The sequence below is a fragment of the Glycine max genome, chromosome 12 (genome assembly GCF_000004515.6).
Source record: "Glycine max cultivar Williams 82 chromosome 12, Glycine_max_v4.0, whole genome shotgun sequence".
Taxonomy (NCBI): domain Eukaryota; kingdom Viridiplantae; phylum Streptophyta; class Magnoliopsida; order Fabales; family Fabaceae; genus Glycine; species Glycine max.
In genome coordinates this window covers 13,764,164-13,786,517 of record NC_038248.2, presented here as the reverse complement: position 1 = coordinate 13,786,517, position 22,354 = coordinate 13,764,164, and the positions used below count along the sequence as shown (strand labels likewise).

At 35.1% G+C, this 22,354-nt stretch overlaps 1 protein-coding gene and 2 pseudogenes across 1 annotated transcript; all 3 read left to right on the top strand.

The window, feature by feature from the left end:
- The first annotated feature begins 2,360 nt into the window (after positions 1-2,360).
- On the top strand, positions 2,361-6,139 carry LOC100792519 (senescence-specific cysteine protease SAG39-like; annotated as a pseudogene).
- A 4,225-nt stretch (positions 6,140-10,364) lies between these two features.
- LOC100798690 (indole-3-acetic acid-induced protein ARG7-like) lies at positions 10,365-10,865 on the top strand. Its single transcript, NM_001254545.2, has one exon. The coding sequence runs from the start codon at positions 10,444-10,446 to the stop codon at positions 10,714-10,716; it is 273 nt and encodes a 90-aa protein (NP_001241474.1). The 5' UTR covers positions 10,365-10,443; the 3' UTR covers positions 10,717-10,865.
- Positions 10,866-15,780: 4,915 nt separating this feature from the next.
- On the top strand, positions 15,781-16,331 carry LOC100798160 (uncharacterized; annotated as a pseudogene).
- The last annotated feature ends 6,023 nt before the right edge of the window (positions 16,332-22,354 follow it).

Here is a 22,354-nt window from a genome sequence, read left to right as displayed (position 1 = left end):
TTCATCTTTTGTATTTAATAAATATACATAACAATACCTTGATGCATCATCAATAAAAGTAACAAGATATTTTTTATGACCTAATGATGGAGTAGCATGCAAATCACACAAATCACTATGAATAAGGTCTAAGACTTTAGTCTCACTTTTAACATCCTTAAAAGGTTTCCTAGTGATCTTGGTCAACATGCAAGTTTTGCATTTTTCAATGTTCATATCAAAAGGAGGAATCATACTTGTTTTTGACATATCTTTTAATCTTTTGTAATGAACATGTCCTAATCTAGCATGCCAAATTTCTAATTTTGTCATATTAGTTATAGAACTACACGAGGCCATAAAAACAGATTCATGAACAAAAGGAACATCAATGTTTAATTTAAACATTCCATTACAACGATAACCAAATCCAACAAACGAACCATGTCTTGACAAGATGTACTTGTCACTTTCAAGTACTTGCTTGAAACCATAATTATTTAAAACCATACCAGACAATAAGTTCTTACGAATACCAGGTACAAATAAGACATTATCCAAATACAAAATTTTTCCGGAAGTAAAAACTAAATTCACACAACCTAATCCTAGGATTGGTTTAGTTGCAACATTGCCCATCTTCACAATAGAGCCATCATCGATTGGTCTAAATTCCTTGAACCAACGACGATCTTTGCACACATGGCTTGTTGCTCCCGAATCAAACCACCAAGCAACGTCATCATCCTTGTTACTTTTCAGGATCATTAGACCCACTTGGACCAGCCTTGTTCTTTCCATTGAACACCCCACAATCCCTCTTTAAATGACCAGGTTTCCCACACTTCCAACATGACAATTTTGTCTGTTTGTTTGAACCTTTGTTCTTATTTCCTTGAAATTTTCGTGTGTTACCTTTAGCATTGTAATTTTGCTTAATTGTTCCACTTTCCTCTACCATATTAACGGAAGAGGAATCTGTTACGTTTCTATCATTGACTTTGTGAATTTCCTGAGCCCTCAATGACTCCTCAATCATGAAATGACTACCGAGTTGAACCAGAGTCAACTCTTCCTTCTTATGTTTCAAGGTATGCTTGAAGTCTTCCTTCTTCTGTTGCTCCACACAACAAATAATCTCACATGTTTCCTCAAATAATTGTAAGCTGACAGTTCTATTGATATACATATCTATCATGTGTTGGTTAATTTGAAAATCGAGATAATACTGGATAAATCTAAAGTCGTGTATAACACTTTCATATTGAATCAAATTTCGGGGTTCAACCAAAATTGTTCAATCGGATAAAATCAGAAGATTATGATTCAAGAGTTTTGTTTTGGTCTTGTATGTTTTGTCACCCGTCATGCTTTCTGAACCAGAATGATTATTTATGATCAAAGAACATGTGGTTTTTGGAGGTTGATGAACAAGTGGTTTTTGGCGGTTGATGGAAGTTTTTTCTTTTTTAAAAATCGCCTTTTCCTGAAAGTCACTTCCATGTAATTTCCAAAATTTTTCTAAACTGAACATCTCGTTATTACATTAAAACAAGCGTGCACTCTTATTTTAACATAATAAAGAGATCAATTACACTAAAATGTCCAACACCATGTACCAACTAATACCACAGTGACTTATTGACAGCTCTGAATAAGTTTTAGGAGGTAAAGGGAAAATCAATACCGAATACATGATCATGAGGCACTATGAACCACATTTTTTATGTACGGAAAATTCTAACCGCCACCAGCCTAAAATTTGCACCCATTAGTTCATGGCCCCTGCCCCCTTAATAATTGTCAATATGATCCACTTTGATTTTTTTTTCCATGTACTTTATCTTAACTACTGTAACATGTTACACTGATTCTTGAGAAAGTCCTCAATACAACACCACATGCCATTGTCTCTAAGATGGTCCCATTACTCTTATCTCATAGCCCTCATTCACCAATAACTCATGCAACCATTGGTTCATTACATATTCCTTTATCTATATATATTTGTGGTTACATGCATTAGCACCAGCACATAACATTCAAACCCTAAAGCATTCAAAATTGTCTCCTCAAAGCAATACAACAATGGGTTTTCGTTTACCTGGTATCAGAAATGCATTATTTGCAGAAGTTGTGGCATGTGTAGTTTGTCTTTCCAATCGATCTCTGACAAAAAGTGTATGGGAAAGACACCACAAAAAGCATGAAGTGAAAGAAAGCATGGTATTTCTCCCTTAAGGGTCTTCGGGAGTTTAACTCATGTTTATGTCTCAGACGAGAGAAGAGAAAAACTTTATAACAAGAGTGAGAGATTCATCTTCATTAGTTATGATTCAAGGTCAAAGGGTTACAAGTTGAACAACCCAAACAACAAGAAGATGGTAGTCAGTCGAGATGTGGTGTTCGACGAAAAAGGAGAATGGGACTTTGAGACTCATGAAAATGAATACAACTTCTTATCTCCACTTGATGAAGAAAAGACACCTCAACATGTTCAACAAGAGCTCATCCCATCAACATCAACCAATCACGGAGACACTTTGTCATCTCTTGAGAATGTATTTTTAGTGTAAAAAATGATTTAATTTTTAAATTTGACACCCGAATCGTGCATAGCAAAATGACAAGACCAACTTCAAATTAGCCTTATGGGCAAGAGTACAAAACAGCACTCATAAAACGTCTAAAAGAAACGTATGCGGCAGAACACCAGCTAGTAGATACTAACACTGACCATTTTATTTGTCGTTATAGTTGTCAACTTATCATTAGTTTTGTTTTTTGTTGTAACAGTTTAGTTTAAGGATGGGGACGTCGATCAGGGGATTCATAAGAATATTCTGTTAAACCAAGGCTAATTCATTCTGAAGGAAATTTCATTCCACCAAGCCACATCTTCCTTAATTCAGTTTATTGTCCTCAATGGATACTCTATTGGTTAACTGAGGTCTTAAATTCAAAGGAATCAAATATAACAGAGGGTGTGTGACGTCACTGAGGTGTGATATGTTGCGTGAGTTGGCCTGTCGATCATGCACTTTAAATTCTTGTCAAGAAACACAATACACGTACCAATTATATTGATTCACGTGCTCAATTGTCATTATAATAGTATTTCATGTTCTATAACAAAGAATGCAAGCATTAGTTGGGAAGATTGTAAGCTCTACAAGCAATCAGAAAATTTGACTCTAGCTGTGGAACTTCAAAGCACTCAAAACTCACTCTCCACCCAAGTTTTGACGAAGACAAAGCCAACAAATGAAACACTCTTAACACAAGACAAGTAAAAGCCAAGAATAGAAGAAATAGTAGCACAACGAAGTCAAGGTTGAAGACAGAATTGAAGATCAATGAGTCTTAAGTATATATAGTAAACTCTTCAAGTTTTAAAATAAAGACTTAACCATGTTTTTTTCTGTAAATATTCTCTCTAAATCTTGTGTTATTTCAATAGTTAATGTGAAGAAACTATATAATTAATGTTTGAAGAAGATTTTTTTTTGAAAAAAATCTTTCGGGTTAAATTTGATAATTTGATTATTGACTTTTGAGTTGAATGTTTAAAATGCGTTAATCAATCTTATAGGATATGACATTAGAATTTGAAGGATGTAAATTTTGAGTAAAAGAAATTAGAATTTAAAGATTTTAGGTAAAAAAATTTAACGATAGAACCATTTTTAATTAATTTGGCTTGAAAAATTTGAAGACCAAAATTACACTCAATTTAAATTAAAGAACTAAAGGGTAATTCAACCTCTAACTAAAGATTCAATTTAATTAATATCCACATGATATTATTTTGGTAGGATTAGCACAATGCAATATGTTAAAAAAATCATGTATTTACTTACAATATCAAGGTATTTTTTTTTAATAGTACATAAAGTTTTTAATAATTTTATTTATATAACCGCGCAATGAGCAAGTCACGATCTTGTTATAACTTATTCCGAGTACGGTTGAAATAGACATATTTATTCTTTTAATAATCCACTAAAAAGTACCTTCTCTTTGATACACGAGAAAAGAACTAGAATAACGAACTATAACAAGCCCCTTTATCGTCGTGTCGAAACTCATTTTTGGAAAGCTGGAAGAAGTGCAACCTTTTTATTCGCGTATGCCTTAGAAATATGCATGCACATGAAACAATAATATTTTCGAACCTCGATATTTATAATTCCAATGTTTTCCAATACGTTACGGTGACAAATAATTTGTCCGGAGTACCTACACCTGCATATGCATACAAATACAATACAAGAGTCATATTCAAAAAGCTCTCATTGCTACATGTAGAGAAAGGTGCTTTCAGATTTGAGTTGAAAACAAGAAACATGAAATTACCATTGAAGTTAACTTTCCTATAAATACAACAAATTAAATAATATTGGTACCAACACAGCACATCTTTCTCACATTTCACTAACCAACTTCAAGTAATTGTTCCATAATTGTCACACACACTACACTATAGCTACCATACCATGGTTGCCAAAAATCATTTCTATCATATTTCATTTACAATGCTTCCCTGAATGGCTTTCTTGGCTTCTCAAGTCACATGTCGCACTCTCCAAGATGCATCCATGTATGAGAGGCATGAGGAATGGATGAGTCGTTATGGCAAGGTGTATAAGGACCCTCGGGAACGGGAAAAGCGTTTCAGGATATTCAAGGAAAATATGAATTACATTGAAACCTCCAACAATGTCGCCATTAAACCTTAGAAGCTAGTCATTAATCAATTTGCAGACCTCAACAACGAGGAGTTCATTGCACCCAGAAATATATTCAAAGGGATGATCCTTTGTCGTTTTCTTTCTCGAAAACACACCTTTCCTTTTCCGTTTATTTCCTTCTTCGTCTATTTAAGTAGGAATACGAGTTGGAACGGGATGATCGTTTGCCATTTTCTTTCTTCTTGGATCAGGATCCCACTGATCTCGTTCATATTCTTGTCACATTGATTCGGGTGGCATCAAAAAATAATTGCTAAATAAATATTTTTAAAAATATTTTCAATATATTTTTATTTAAAGATATTTTCAATATAACAGTTATTACTATTTAAAATTTTATGTCTATTGTATAAGATAGATATATCAATTATTTTTTTACTGTATTTTTTAGTTTATTTTAATATTACTAACTAATTTTCTTATTCTTTTAATTAACAAACATAACAAAAAAATATGAACAACATATAAATTTAACTACAAAAGTACATACAAAGTAAATAAAAAATTATACTCTAATTTTATCCAATTTTTTAATTTTTCATTATCTGTATATTTTTTCTTTAAAAAATAAAAAACAAAATTATAAAATTTAATTTAATAAATAAGTAATTTTAAAACCAATTAAGAAAACTATATAATAATATTTATATTTTATAATATTTTAAATTAAAAAAAAAACAAAAAGAAGACAGAAAATCCCAAGTAATATATATTGAACATTAAACTGCAAAGCAGTGGAGATTAGAAAAAGTAGGAGAGAGAATATGTATTTACGGAAAACCAAGATATGTGTTCCTTGGTCACAAGAAAGGAGCAGTTACACCTGTCAAGGACCAAGGTCATTGTGGTTAGTGCATGATAATTGATTTACCAAATCAAATTAAATTGAATGATTCTCTTACTACTAATATACCTTGTATTGTAGGATTTTGTTGGGCGTTTTATGATGTTGCTTCGACTGAAGGAATTCTTGCACTGACGGCTGGAAAATTGATCTCTTTGTCAGAACAAGAACTTGTTGATTGTGACACAAAGGGTGTGGACCAAGGTTGTGAGTGTGGCCTTATGGATGATGCTTTCAAATTCATTATTCAAAATCATGGAGTCAAGATGCCAATTACCCTTATAAGGGTGTTGATGGAAAGTGCAATGCAAATGAAGAAGCCAACCCTGCTGCTACTATTACTGGGTAAGAGGATGTTCCTGCCAACAATGAGAAGGCACTGCAAAAAGTTGTGGCCAATCAACCAGTTTTTGTAGCTATTGATGCGTGTGACTCTGACTTTCAGTTTTACAAGAGTGGTGTCTTCACTGGTTCATGTGAAACTGAGTTGAATCATGGTGTCACTACTATGGGATATGGTGTTAGTCATGATGGGACTCAATATTGGTTGGTTAAGAACTCGTGAGAAACTGAGTGGGTATATATATAGAGAGAGTATTGACAGAGTGTTGCTTAACCACACAAAAACATGGTATATGAAATATGAATTTTTCATTCTAATAGTCCTTTCCCCGTTTTCTCTAGAAAGGGAGATGTACAAGTTGAAAAGACGCCTATTGTTCAAAATGTCTTTTGAAATAGCTGGTTCCTTTTGGTTTTTCTTTTAAAAATAATAAATAAATAAATAAAATAAGAATAAAAAATTAGGTTATCAGTTTTCTAACTATATAAAGAAACTTTAACCCTAGAACAGTTTTTACAAAACAATTTCTGTTCTTTTTTTTTTTAACACTCAAGAATCCTAATAGAGCAATTGGAGCAGGAGCTCTAGAGAACGCCAAAAATGTCACCATTGATAATGGAGAACGCTTGAGCGACTACATCGAGATAAGAGATGAGTTACTCATGCTTGGTGGTTAGAATGAACATGTGTAGGGATCCCTATGATCAATTTTGGACTATTTCTTTTTCTTGAAAAATCAATTGTTTTTCCTAAAATTTTTGCTTGTTATTGTGACTGATTTTCACTTGTGCAAATTTGATAACACAAGAGTGGAATAGAACTATGTAGATATTAACTGAGTTGCAAGAAAGAAATATATGCGTCTTTGCGGTTTTGCCTAAATTCGGGTTAAATAGATTTAGTTAAGGGTTTAGCTAAAATCCTTTTTTAATTAGCCAAATGGCTTTGATGCGTGCTTGTTTGCCTGTAGCTTTCTCATCTGATATGCATATATTCATTGAACTCCTTTAAGTCTATACCAATTCCACATGGTTGGAGCATTTTTAAAAAATAGGGTGATTCTGACTGGTCTTCCTATGATTTTATTTAGTGGGAGTGACCTGACTCACCCATTGTGAGACATGTCTTATCATGAACTCCTAGGCACCCAACGAATTTTTTCACTGAAAAATGGTACCACATAGCATGTAGGCTTTTAGTGTATCTGTTGTTAACGCTTGTGTTTGACTTTCATTGAGTTAGCGATTGAGGTTTTAATGTTATTTTTGGAGTGTGTGAACTTGAGTAAGTGTGAATAATATGGTTGTTTTTGTAAATTCAGCTCTAAGTATTATATGTTTCACATGCTCTAGTGTTTTATTATATACGAATGTGATAACTCATTCCCGACGTGTGTTTGTGTTTAGGCTGAATGCCATTTTGTTTCAAGTGAGTCAACATATGATGAATTCCATGTTGGAGATGAAGAGACTTAGACTTGGTCAGGGAAATGTTCTATGATATTGGGACATGGTATTTTATTTCATATGTTACAATTCCATGAATTGTATAGTTGTTTTATGTTTTTCGTTATTAGTTTGACTTCTTTTCATTCAGAATGAACCACTTTGTTTTGTATCGAGATAATTTTATTATTTATTTGGACAAGTTCTATTATGATTTTAGAAAAGTGAATTTGAATCTTTTACCCTTTTTAAAAATATTTTTATTTAAATGTGTTTAAAAAAATTTAATTAATTCTCTATTTCTATTCCTTATATTTGTGTGGAGTAGAGGGTGTCACATCCTCACTAATCTATGTTAGTCTCCTAGAGTGTGAGATTTATTGTAATTCAAGCAAGAAGTTATACGTTGGAAGGCATCTTTGCTGCAAGGAATTGTGAGGCCACCCATGGGATGGTCATGTCCAAACTCTTCCTCAACTTTACTCAACAATTCCTTGAATGAAGGTTGGTTACAGTATAATACTGGGATAATGAACCGATTCATTTCTCTCGGACAGAAACTGCAAGATAGCCCTTTGGTGCATCCACCACTTCTGAAGATGCTTGATTTGCTGCAAATAATGCATTTCTGATACCAGGTAAAAGAAAACCCATTGTTGTATTGCTTTGAGGAGACAATTGTTTAAGAAAAGTATTGACAATTTTGAATGCTTTAGGGTTTGAATGTTATGTGCTGGTGCTAATGCCTATAACCACGAATATATATAGATAAAGAAATATGTAATAAACCAATGGCTGCATGAGTTATTGGTGAATGAGGGGTATGAGATAAGAGTAATGGGACCATCTTAGAGACACTGGCATGTGGTGTTGTCTTAGGGACTTTCTCAAGAATCAGTGTAACATGTTGCAGTAGTTAAGATAAAGTATATGAAAAAAATCAAAGTAGATCATACTGACAATTATTAAGGGGGCAGGGGCAATGAACTAATGGGTGAAAATTTTAGTGGTTAGAATTTTAGGCTGATCAGCTTACAATTGTTTGATGAAATATGTGAGATTATTTGTTCTTTGGAGCAACAGAATACCATGGGTTTCCGCATACATGGTATTATTCGGTGGGCTTCGTCCCAAGCAACCTCATCAAGGGTTGCCAAAAGGCTATCTTGCAGTTTATGTTGGAGATAAGATGAGACGGTTCTGGATTCCAGTATCATGTGCTTGAACCAACCTTTAATTATTTCAAGAATAACTTAGTGAAGCAGAAGAACAATTTGGATATGTTCATCCAATGGGTGGTCTAGCAATACCATGCGAGGAGGATGAGTTCCTAAACGTTACCTATCACTTGAATAAGCTGTAACTCATGCTAATGTAGACTGGATAGATTAATTGAGCCAAATTTGTACAGACGTATGATATTTTCTATTCTGTACAGAATTTAAAACCTGTTGCCTGAATTAGAATGTCACACAAGACAGGGTGATGTTAACATTGTAACAATTAACAGAAAACACAGAGGATTTGCTTGAGTAGTTGAATTCATTGTCACTACACAAAAAAATTAAGAAATACTGTAACTTTTGTCATTCTATAATGTTTCTTTTCCCTCCTTCTCGAGAAAGGAATATCTTTACAAGTTGACAACACTCTATTGTACAAAATGTCTTAATTAATCTTTGTCAGTCTCCTAGTCTGAGCTGTGTTGTCAATTCAAGCAAGAAGTTATATGTTGGAATACATCTTCACTGCAAGGAATTGTGAGGCCGCCCATTGGATGATGATATCCAAAATCTTCCTCAGCTTGGCTTAACAAGTCCTGGAATAATGGTTGGTTCAAGTATGATACTGGAATCACAAACCGCCTCATTTTGTCTCCAACATAGACTGCAAGGTTGCCCTTCGGCACATCCATGACTTTTGAAGATGCAAATTTGTTTGCAGAAAATGATGTCTTCCTGATTCCAGATAAGCGAAAACCCATTGTTTTTTGTGTTCAAACTTGAGAGTGTCAAATAAGACTTGTAAAGAAGATGGAAGTTTTTGAGCTCCAAATTCTTTAGGATGTAAATGATTTTTGTTGTGCTAAATCCTTGCAGCCATGAATATATATAGAACAAAGAGTTTGTCAGAAATCGTTGGCTAGATGTATGATTGAGGGGGAAAGGCAATCAGATAACCCATGGGACTGACAGGGAGACAGGGGCATATGGTGTTGCCTTAGAGGACTTTCTCATGAATTACCTAACATGTTATAGTATGTATAATGTCAAACCCTAGAAATATAATGGTCTATGATCTTTCGCTATGTGTTGCCTTATAATTCATCATCCAGGATATTTCTTCCAGCTGTCTATATTTTCACAGCCTGTACTCTAGCATAACTAACGTGATGAAAACATGTCCAAAGCATGTCTTCAAAAGTATGGAATACCAATTAATGCATTAAAAAAGTTAGGATTCACTTAGGCACGCCTCGTTTAGTTACAAGTTGAGGCTTTAAGTTGCCCATTGGTTGATAAGGTGGTGTTACACACGTCTACACAACTTTAGCAAAGGACAAGGGCATATGGAGCTGTCCTAAAGGACTTCATAGATCCAAAACAGTGGAAATAAGATGAGGACGAACATTGAATGCATCATCATATCATCTGGCATCGTGAACCACATATTTCTGCGCGTCAAATACTAAGCAACATTACATCAACTTTGCATAAATGAAACTTCTGGCCCGCACCACACTGAATAAGCTAGTGTTGACAAGATCATATTACATTTTCTTTTTTCCTAGAAGCAGAAGCTGGGACTTGAATTATCTACAATATAATGTTTCGTTAATTCTTTGGAAAGTTCTCTAAGACAACACCACATGCCATGTCTCTCATTCGGTCCCATGACTCCGATCTCGTATCCCATCTTCAGCAATAATTCAAGTACCCAATTAATGGTTTCTTGCAAATCTTTCTATCTATATATATTCATGGCTGCAAGCGTTTTAGAGCAACCCAAATCATTCACATCCTAAGGCATTCAAAATACTACGGAAACTTAAAACAATTCTCTTCTCAAATCAATACTACAATGGGTTTTCGCTTACCTGGCATCAGAAAGTCATTATTTGCAGAAAATCAAGCATCTTCAAAAGCGGAGGATGCACCAAAGGGCTATCTTGCAGTCTATGTTGGAGAGAAAATGAAGCGGTTTGTGATTCCTGTTTCATACTTGAACCAACCTTTATTCCAGGACTTGTTGAGTGAAGCTGAGGAAGAGTTTGGCTATAATCATCCCATGGGTGGCCTCACAATTCCTTGCAGTGAAGATACCTTCCAACATATAACTTCTTTCTTGAACTGACCATAATTCTCATACTTTAGGAGTACTGACATAGCTTAGAGGAGACATTTTGTACAATAGGCGTGTTCTGAAAATGTATAGATCCCCCTTTGTCACGAGAGAGGGAAAAATCATAATATATTAGTTTTTTGTTTAATTACAATGATTTCAACAACTCGAGCTCTGCTTGTCTTTACTTTATGTTTATTAGTTCCAATCTTGCCTTCTCTCTGTATGAGCCAGGTAGGTTGAATTCTGTTAAAAAATGAGACTTAGGAGAAGTATTTTCCCCAGGACCATAGACAGATAAAATTACTTAGGGGAAACAGAACATATTCAATTAGTAATTATACATATCAAATTAAAATTTTGATCTGTCCATTACCCTATAAACACACAAGGAAATTTTCCTGACAAAGAAAGTGCAAAATAAAATTGGACTTAACTTCAAGGTTTGTTTTCTTCCTTGAATCGACGTAGACTACTCTTGTGACAAAAGCTTTCTCTTATACGACTCACAAATGGTATGGCTCATTATCTCTAACCCTATATGGGTAGAAGTGAACGAACAAACGGTTTTACATAACTTCTTTCAATTAGATAAGTTGAAACTATGGCCATACAATACATAAAGCATAGCACAAAAATACGTTGCGGATTTCTTGTTCCGATCATGGACACACATGGGAACTACATTAGGGAACTAGTAATTAACAAGATTATCAAGATTGTGTAATATCTCCAACAAAATTACTGCAATTAATCCCTAATGTTTATAATTAGCTGACAGTCTGATCATGCTGATATATATCAAGTTAAATTTGATACTGTTGTATATATTAAACTACATTGAGATTTGGCAAAAGCAAAAAGTTATTAAACAATGTCTTGTGTTGCATTCTCATTCAGGAAATAGGTTTCAACTTCTGTACAAAACAGAAAATCCTTACAATAAAAGAAAACGGCTTCTGTACAAATTTACAGGTCATTCAAGTGACAGGTGACAGTTAGGAACTCATTCTTCTTACATGGTATTGTGAGACCACCTATTGGGTGCTCATACCCGAATTCTTCCTCAGCTTGATTCAACACATCTTGAAAGGAAGGTTTGCTCAAGCATGATATGGGATAACAAACTGCTTCATTTTCACTCCAACATAGACTGCAAGGTAGCCTTTGGCACCTCCACGGCTTTTGAAGGTGCTAATTTGTTTGCAGCAACCGATGTCTTCCTGATGCCAGTTAAGCAAAAACCCGTTTTTGTTTTATGAGTTGAGACTTGGGAAGAGAAAGTGAGAAAAGACTTGTGAATAAGATGCAAGTTTTTGAACTCTAAATGGTTTAGGACGTGAATGACTCATAAAGGGCATATTGTATTGCCTTGGAGGACTTTCTCACTGGTTCCACTTGAAATAAATAGATGTGTAATCTCAAACCACAAAAATAAAATGATATAGGATCTCTCACTATCCATTGTCTTATAATTCATCAGCCTGAAATTACTTTCCACCAGTACTTCAATATTGTTGAAATTGTTACAAATTTTTTAGAATATTCTTAAATATAATATGTATGAAAATGGTAGAATATCCTAGAACTATAGTGTGTATGAATATGGTAGAACAATCTAAAATTATAATGTGTATGAATATGGTAGAACAATCTAGAACTATAAGTGTATGTATAAGATAGAAGAATCTAGAACTATCATGATACTAATCTATTATGAAAACTCTAGAAAGACCAAAAGTAATATAGAAGCGTTCACCACCATTGAGAGGTTGGTGACTTGAGCCTATAAATAGGCAATTGGTATGTTGTAATTGATAATCCAAGAAATCAATGACATGACCTTCTTTCTAAAACAATTCTCTAAAACTATCAACTATCAACTATCATCTAATCAACTACCAAAAGTGGTATCAGAGTTACGTTCGGTCATACATTGGGCGTAGTTATATTACCTACCTACCATTCCAAAATCCTCCCAACTACTTCAAAAATTTCCTTTGTACTATTAACCCACTCCAATAATATTTTTTCTAAGCTATGGATAACACTACTCAATCGTCAACTATTTCTGTCCCTATCTTCAATGGTGAAAATTTTGATTTCTGGCGTGTTAAAATGGAAACATATTTTTCATCTCAAGATTTATGGGACATAGTAGAAGAAGGCTTCACCGTTCCCGCGGATGCTCACTACTACAAAAAGCAGATTCTACATCGGTCAAAGTAAGCTATCTACGTCGGGCCCACCACCGTCTTTGTTCCAGATGTCGTTGTATGTCGACAACAACGACATCGGTCAGCCCCACCACCGTCTTTGTAATGTCAGAAGACAACGTCAGTGCGCAATTAACAATAGTCGTTATATAACATAATTCAACGACGCAATTGCAGTAGCACCGTCGTTGTTCGGATCCATTTCAACATTGGTATCCATAACAGCCGTCGTTGTTAGGATCCATTTCAACGTCGGGTATCCATAGGGACCCGTCGTTGTTTCAGAAAGCTATAAAGACGGGGTGGAAGTTGCACCCGTTGTCGCTTTTTAAAATTTCAACGTTGGGTTCATTTACACCCGTCGTTGTTGAAGGAAGCTATAAAGATGGGTCTCAGAATGACCGTCGTTGTTGAAGAAAGCTATAAAGACGGGTCTCGTAACGACCGTCGTTGTTCTAGTTCCCCTGCTCACAAAATTTGGGTTATACCATTCACACAAAAAGTATAATTATATTAGGAAATAAACAAAAATAAACTATATGGGAAAAATAAACATAAAGTGGATTTTGTTTTCCCGATTCAATATTATCCACAATACTTCTTTTTATGCATTTAGAGGTATGATAATTGCTAGCAAAGTAATGTACAAAGCAATGCATTGTTTTAAAATAATGACATCAAGTCCAGAAACCTTACGTAAATAGGTACTATTGAGTTAATGTAACATGGGTCCTATCTAAAACTATTTTTTCCAAAATCTTCTAAAAGCATGTGTCTCATATTGTTCTAATGAAAACAAAGAGATCTAACAATTAAGGAAAACATACCTCAGGCTGCTCACTACTGGTACTCAATTGGCCAAACTGATTCCCACCAAATGCATAAATTTGACCATTTACAGAAACACACAATGTATGCCAAACTTCAATTTGATCTAAGTAGCCTACCCCACACAGTGGCATAAAGCTTGCTGTTAGACTTCAGCAATACCAAAACAGAAGAAAAAGAATTTTGGGTTTTAATTTGCTGACATTACTGTCTCTAACTTTATTTATTTTTTTCTAAATTTTCCCTCTTTAAATTCAATCAGTGTATGTTTCTTTAAAATTTTGCATGCCTCCAACTTAAGCACATAATGTTGCTCATATACAATAGCCTTGATGAAGATTACAAATTACAAACAGAACAGTCTTAAAATTACCACAATAAACGATGTATCTACACCATGATCTCGTAGCTAGTCTAAACCCTGTCTAAGCCAAGACAAAATAAGACAACCTGCACATGATTATTTTATTTTATGACTTATATTATATCCTTTTATAATAAATTTCTGAAATCTGAGTTAGAGTGCACTTTTTAAGTGACATCTCATCATTCATCTCTAGTGTGAAAAACCAAAGTACCACCAAACTACTACTTGGGAGCCAAACTTAGGATCTGACTTAAAGCCAAGTTGGAACCATTATTGGGTTCTGTTCCGTGGTGTGCTTGTCTTGCTTGTTGGGTTTCCTAACACTCTTTTGTCTGCCTAACACATTTGGTTCTCACTTTTTCTCAAATGGGGTTGTCTTGTTTGTGTGGTTTTTAGGTAGACTTTGTTGTTTACTATAATGGATTTTCTATGTGTGTGTCTTTCTCTTATTGTTTGGATATGAGGGTCTTTCAATAATGAAGGTGTTTATATTTGTTTTCTTTTTGGGCAAGGATGATGATTTGGCCCAGTAGTTGATCCTGCTTCTGGCTGGTGATTTAAAAGGCAAGATTTATGGCTGGGGAGGTTGAAGAATCATTCAGCATGAACTTTCAGGTTGTTGTTTTTTCATACACTTTGTTGATTTTAACATGGATCTATTGTTTTCAATTATAGTTACAAATGTTCCAATCATGCTTACTCCTGTTTTGCTTAGTTTAGTTTATAAATTATGATTGCCGTTTTCATCACTCCATTTCAATTCATTGCCAGAAGAGTAGGAAGTATATTTTTATATGTTTCTGTAATTTTCATTTAACATAGGTTGGTTCTGTGTGAATAGTTCTTGTGGTTAATGATATATAGGGATACAACAATAACAAAGCCTTATCCCATATGAGGTCTGTTACATGGATATGTTTTTTCATAGCCGTTCTCAAGCCCGGGTTAAGGAGGAAGGTTGTGTTTGGCCCTTAGCAGCCAATATAAAACTCACGGTTATACCAAACATAGATAATGATATATAGGGATGGATGACAATAATTTGCTAGAAGAGTGATCTTCTTCAGTGATTGTTGCTTAGTCAGACATATAATGGTCTTGATCTGAATTTAGTTGAACAAGTAGAGCATGGTAAAGAAGATTGACTAGAGTTAATTAGACAGTTTAATGCTATTCCTATTTGATGTTCCCTTTGGTTTACTGTGATGATTCATTCTCATCAGGGTTTTTCTAATTTGCATGGATTTTGTTCAGTACTAATTTTATGATTTGTTTCTTATAGAAACATATTCATTTATGTGATTTATTATAATTCCACACAAAAAATGATCACATTACATGTAACTATTCTCTAAAAAAGACCCTGAAAAAGGAACTCAATATTATGAATATTGACTAGATTGAATACCATTAATGCTAAAAAAGATGAAACAGTGTTGATATTTAAATCTGACTGCTGTGCTTTTATTCTTGCGGAAAATGCAGGTAGATTCTATACATTCTGGTTGTATCTCATTTGGGAGATTTGAAAATGAGCCTTTATCTTGGGAGAGAAGGTCCTCTTTCTCTCACAATAGGTACTTGGAGGAGGTTGAGAAATGTTCAAAACCAGGTTCAGTTATTGAGAAGAAAGCATATTTTGAAGCTCATTTCAAGAGGAAGGACATGTTTGGTTTTATTCCATCTACAGGTCATAAGGGATCATCAGATAGAGCAACCAGTGAAAATGATGGATCAGAGAGAAATGCCTAGCAAGAGGATTTTGGGTCCAATGATGGCCATTATGTTCAATTTGATGAAATGTCCCAAAAGGATTTTGAGCTAGATGAAGGTTACCATTATATTGAAATGGACCAAAGTTCCCAAGAGGATTTTGTGACAATTGAAGATGGTCATTATGTTCAATTTAGTGAAATTCCTGGTAATTCAAATTATCATGAAGAGTGTGGTATGGGTGAATTCCAAAAAGAAGAGACCATCACAGAATATCCAATGGTTTCATTTTCAGGTTTGCAGATGGAATCTGCTGTGAACAATTCTAATGATTTGGAGGATGACAGTAAGAAAAATATTAGTTTGGATGAAGCTCATCAATCTGAAAATGAAAGAAGTAATATACTCTCAGATAATGGCAAGATGATTATAGAAGTGAAAAGGGATGATGATGTTACTATAAATACTGATGAATCATCAACAAACATGAATATGCCTGTTGATGAACCAGCGCGGGGTGTTGAGGAAACAATTTCCCATGATCCTGCAAATCCTTCTACTAAGGTATGGATACCCATGCATGAAGTTGTTTTTTTTTTCCCATGGAAAGGCCAACATATTGAATGGCTTATAATGAAAACACAATTAATGCAGTAAATCAAGATTACTCATATTTATGACTACATATGTATTTGTGCTTTAATTTTATATTTGCTTTGAACCAGAGGGTGGTTTCCTTGTATTGTCACAATGTTTATATTCTGCAATTATATAAATTTGCTTGTTATACTCTGGGGTGACACAAGTCTGCTCTTGATCGATGCATAGGAAACACCGCAGGTGAGTTTGTTGACTTATAGAATAATTTCCTTAAAAGTCATACCTGTTTGATTGATTGATAGTATCTCTTTCTGTCTCTGTCTCTCTCTCTCTCTCTCTATATATATATATATATATATACACACACAGACACTGATAGTGCATACAAATTTAACTTAGTTTATTTTAAAAAATGATAAAAAAAAAAAGGAACCTTGGAAATGAGCCTTGGGTTTAAGCCCAAGCGAGCAAGGCAGGTTAAGGCGTTGCCGACATTGCCACCTCCTTCACCCTGAGAAAAGCCACCATCAATCAATGTGAAGAGCACAAGTACACAAATGAATTCATGAAATGTGAAAGAAGAATAAGAAGATACCTTCAAGGTGGTGCTTCTGATTTTGTCATCTGGCATAGGGTAAGCCGCAACCGTGGCCAAGAAATCCATGGTCACCGCAAAGTAGGCAGAAGATCAACATCGGAAACCATTACAAAATTCCATCAACAGCAAACTCACCTGACCATACAGTCCCCAGCCGAATGTAAGAAGCACCCCAGCATCTACAAAAAGAATTTTAAAATTCTTAGGAAGCATATTCATCAGTTACACATATTGAACACCATCCAGTGCACTAATATCTACAGGAGATGAAGTGCAAGTTCTGATGAAGTGCGCGTACCTAGCTACTCAGTGGCACCATCCAGTGCACTAATACAGCACACAGACATGCAAGTTCTGATGAAGTGTGCGTACCTAGCTACTCAGTGGCACCCATTGAAGAAATTGTCATCTGCTGTGCAGTGGCAAAGAGTGTCGACACTTCATTCGTTCAGTTAACTGCTGTAGTGGGAAGCTTCGTGGTACAACATCTGCACTAAATTGTTGTTGTGGGAATCAAATGCAGGTGCAATGCAGTTCAACAGGGTAATGACAATATATTACTAAAATTTTATCAAAATGAGTAGGTAATACTAAAAACAGAACACCGCGATGTTTGGGCGCATCACCATTATACCAATTGTGAATGGTCACTGTATTACTACCATGACTGAAAATTTCATAGCTACTGACTAAAATAACAAAACAATTGTCTCAAATACAGGAAAAAACAATACTCCTAAGCCATGATTAGCCCTTTTTACACGCAGTCTTTAAAAAATATGTTGCCCATTTCTTTCGAATTGTTGTTATGTTGCCGATGTCCAACGGTGTCTCATCAGCAAACCACTACAAGTATTAATATTTAAAAGTTAGTACTGCAAATAACAAAATTCAATTCCAATTGCAGTCAACAATGTTAGAAACTCAAGTTTATGCATACCATGGACCAGTCACTCTTTATCTCGTTGGTTATGATGTTCCACATCCAATGCATTACGTAATATCCACATTCATAACATCTTGGTTGAACATGACTCTACATATGGAAAAAATTTGAATATCCTATACATTACATAATTACATGACATAACTAGACAACAATAACGCATGGTAGATATCACTAACCTTAACTTCAATCCACTTAGGTGCAGCTGCCTTAGTTTCAGGAGACAATGTCGTCTTTAATTTCGTCATTACACTGATTTTAAAAAAGCACATCAATGCATATAGAACAAGAACATGTTCAATGATGACCATTAAAGAAGGCTTGTAAAAAGTTATATGTTATGAGATAACCTATTAATTGTGGCTTTGATATGCATATCAGGTTTCCTACGCAATGAACACAACCAAACAACAACATGTTGCCTAGGACACAAAAGTACTAGCTGCCAATGTGCCCTGCATGTCATGCACATTACATACGTATACACCAAAACATCATTTCAAGTATTATTGTTAAACATGACTTACTGATGGAAGTAAGGTCCAATGTACACCTCTCGGTCAGATTCCTTAATCCATTTTTCAAGATATTGTTGGCATTCGCTGCGTCTATCCTTTGAAACCACCAGCAAATGTGGCTCAAGGAATGCATACATCGAACCTTGACCCAAGGTTTGACTCCACTCATGCATATACCTATTCATATCATTTGAAAGTATTGTAGTGGATCATGATATAGAATGAATGAGGAACAAATAAATTAAGGATATCACTTACACTAACCATAATTGTTGTACATATATGTTAAGACTTTTGTCTCCTGCTATTATTTCACTAGCATCTGAATATGTTATGAATATTGATGTAGGTGCATGTACAATACCAAAGCAGCTCCCATCAAAGTTGATTTCAACTGGCTTGTCATAAATATCAAAACTATACTTTATCAGCCCACACAACGGATCATCTGCGTCCACATTAGCCGGCTTTGGCACATGTGCATCCTTGTTGTGCGGAATAATTGCTGGCTCCTACAAGGTTAATCAAAGTGGGTGAGTATTTGTAGTCTAATCTATGAATGTTTTACTTTAGGTATATCAAATCAAACATGTTACCTCATCTACAATTGCTTTCACAAGGTCTGTGGGCCAAGCTACAAATGTATCGACGGCCTGCTTCACATATTGTATTTCTGAGGTGGCATAGGGGACCTCAGCCTCAGGATCGATAATTGTCTCTACAGTTACCTGTACAACATCATCTGCATAAGCCACTATGTGTATGATTGAATCCCCCTCCATTATTTTCCCCATGGCCACCAACCCGAGTGTACCATCCTTACGTTGCACATACAGTCCCATCATTGGTATGACATCAGCATCATGTTCCTGTGAAGGCTGGACATTGATAACAACATTACTTCCCTTAGTGCTGACACGCGCACCTAATTGTTGTATGTCCGGCTGAATTTGGGGTGACTCTGGGGATCCTTTATGTGACAACTCTTTCTTAATAGCCTCTTTCAATGCCATGGTCATTATTTCCAAGCTCCTTTTATTTTCCTCTTCTAGCTGAGCCCTCAATTCTTCCTTAATTTGAGTCCTCAATTCTTCCCTAATCTGACCAGTCATGTCTTCCCTGAGCCTTGCAACAACTTCATCTAATTGTTGTTGGCTGATGGATGTGGACGAGTTGTTGCATGTCCTTGATGCCCTTCCATAGTACTAAGTAATAGTGACACCTGAGCCCGCTGCACGAACGCGACCCCCATGGTCAGGTCGCCCAATGGCAGTGTTCAGTATGTCTTGCCGACCATGGGGTACAAAGGAACCTTGCGTAACCTGCTCTTCTAAGGAGTCCTACACAAAACAAGTGACACACAAAAACACAACGTGCCGTGATTGTCATTACAAAATACTTAAACATATGAACACTGCAATATATTGCTGAACTTACTATTTTATCTGCTATTTCCTGTGCCGACTCAGATGTCATACTGCCAACAGCCCTGGTCCGAGCAACCTTCCACTTAACATGTCTTTTAATTGGAGATGGGGGGTCATCAACACTTGCTGGATTTTCACTCAACAATGCTTCCTCTTGTATCCTTTTTCTTTTCTCGTCTAACAATTTCTTCTCAAGCAAATCATATCCCCCACGTGAAAGTACGTGAGGGCAGTCGTTGTGTTTTTGAATTGATTGTGCTCGTTTCCTAATACCTTGTAATGTGACACACATAATTGCCATCAAGTTTTTTGAAATCAAAATAATGAAATTGTTGTAAAAATTTTCATTTCAAGTTACGATTGACAGATTAAACTAACCTCCCAGTTAGGTGTGAGCCGGGTTTCTTCAAATTGTTTCCAAGCTTCATGATCTAGTCCATATTTTGTGACAACATCCTGCGTTTGTTGGCCTTCACTCTTAGCAAACACAAATTTTGTAGTCAAGGTGGACTTAAATTGGCGCCATCTCGTCGCAACTGTTGACATAACCTTCGTCTTCACATTTGGAGCTTCGCGATATCAAACTTTGCCTGCATAAATACATTAGTTAAAATAATGACAAAAAGCAGCCAAATGTATATCATTATACAATACTACAAATCAGCAAGTATTGAATCATATTGACCTGCAAGCTATTGCTCAATGACAAACATGTCTTGTATGTTTTTCAAAAGCACACTATTACAAGATGTAAAATAGATCCACATATAGAACAGATGGGGAATAGCTGATAGAAACTCACAATCAAAGAAGGGTTAAGAATTAAGGTGGACCAAAAAGTCATACGATTCACGGAACATACGGCCTGCAATTTCTTTTTGTTTTTTTGCTAAATTGATAGACAATGTTCTCATAGGGAGATCTTGGGAATTGTTCAAACATCCAACAAAATATGCATTACCTATCTAGTTGGCTGGTACAAATCTTGGCTGAATACAAATCTTGTTACTGGGTGAGTTGGGGAAGGGGTAATTTGGTCAATGTCCTGAGGCTGGTTTGGGTTAAACTTGTCGGATGGGGCATTACTCCTGTACACACTCTTACATACGGGCTATGTTACCTTACCTATCTAGTTATTTTTAGGTCCTGTTTGGACTTTTCAATAAACACTTTAATTAAGTTAAAATTGACCTATGCATAAGTTAAAATAAGCTTTTGGAGAAGTTAAACAAGGGAGTTTCTATGCATATCATCTCTGTTAATTAATTTTATCTCCTTATTTTCTTCTCCTAGAAGTGCTTATCGAGAAGTTTTTTTCAAATTGGCCTGGATAGGATTTTTTAACATTAACTATAGAATTAGCATTCAGTAAATGCTTGACAGGTCTTCCTGGCTTGCCATACCCATCATGATAGGCACCATAGCAACTCCATGTGTGAAGTTCTGGAAGTTAGTTAACTGCTGCTCAGTGCTCACATCCTTAATTTTTTAAGTTTAGGCTGTGATGGATTCCTGATATGGTTTTCTTATTTAATTTAATGATTGCTTCTTTATCATATGTGATAATAAAAGTCTCTACTAATTTTGTTGCTTGTAAGTTAACGATTTTAAACGGCTGAGTAATGCTGTGCACAGGTACGACAAATTTTGAAAGTATTGTGTGAATAAATGAGTATTATTGTCTTTGTTTTCAATTCGTGATGCAGTCTGTGTATCAGCAGGAAAAATTTAATATTTATTGCATAGTTTGTGATGCAGATGTCATGTTCAATTTTTTCTTTCATTTATTGTATTTGTACCATCTGTACTGAGATTGCTAGCATATATCGTATCCAAAAGATATGATTGTTATCGGCGGTAACTAGTAAGCAAGTATTTGTACATGTAGGCTGATTACGCAAGCACTAGCTTCCTATTATTGGGGTTCCTTACTCTCTGAAACATATTTGTGTAGCTTAAAATATAACCAAATTTTAATGCTATGCATAACTGCCATTGTTGTTGTACTATGACTGAGATTCCATTTCACTGCAAATTATGGTGCAGCTAGAATCTAAACTTTACCGATTTTATTTTTATTTTATAGCTTAAATATATTATTGCAGGATTATCTGAAAGCCCCTGCAACCACAGACTTGGCATATAATGCAATTCTGGAACATACTATTGCAGAGAGGGAGCGCAGGTAATTGTCGCATTTATTTATTGATGTGGTGGGATAGTTGGTGATACTACCCAGATTTGTTAAAACCATAACACTATTACTATACTGCTATTTTCCTAAGACAATGTCATGCACTAAGTAAACTAATTTTGTTGGATGAAACATGTGGAGTACATCCTTATAATTTCAATTCGATAGTAGCTTAGAATTTTCTTTTTTCTCTTTTCTTGGATAAGAAGGTAATGCATATTTGTTCTCATAGTGATATTTCAT

Bases quoted from the DNA above. Each gene is read 5' to 3' on its own strand.
- LOC100798690 (NM_001254545.2), top strand. From the start codon at position 10,444: ATGGGTTTTCGCTTACCTGGCATCAGAAAGTCATTATTTGCAGAAAAT.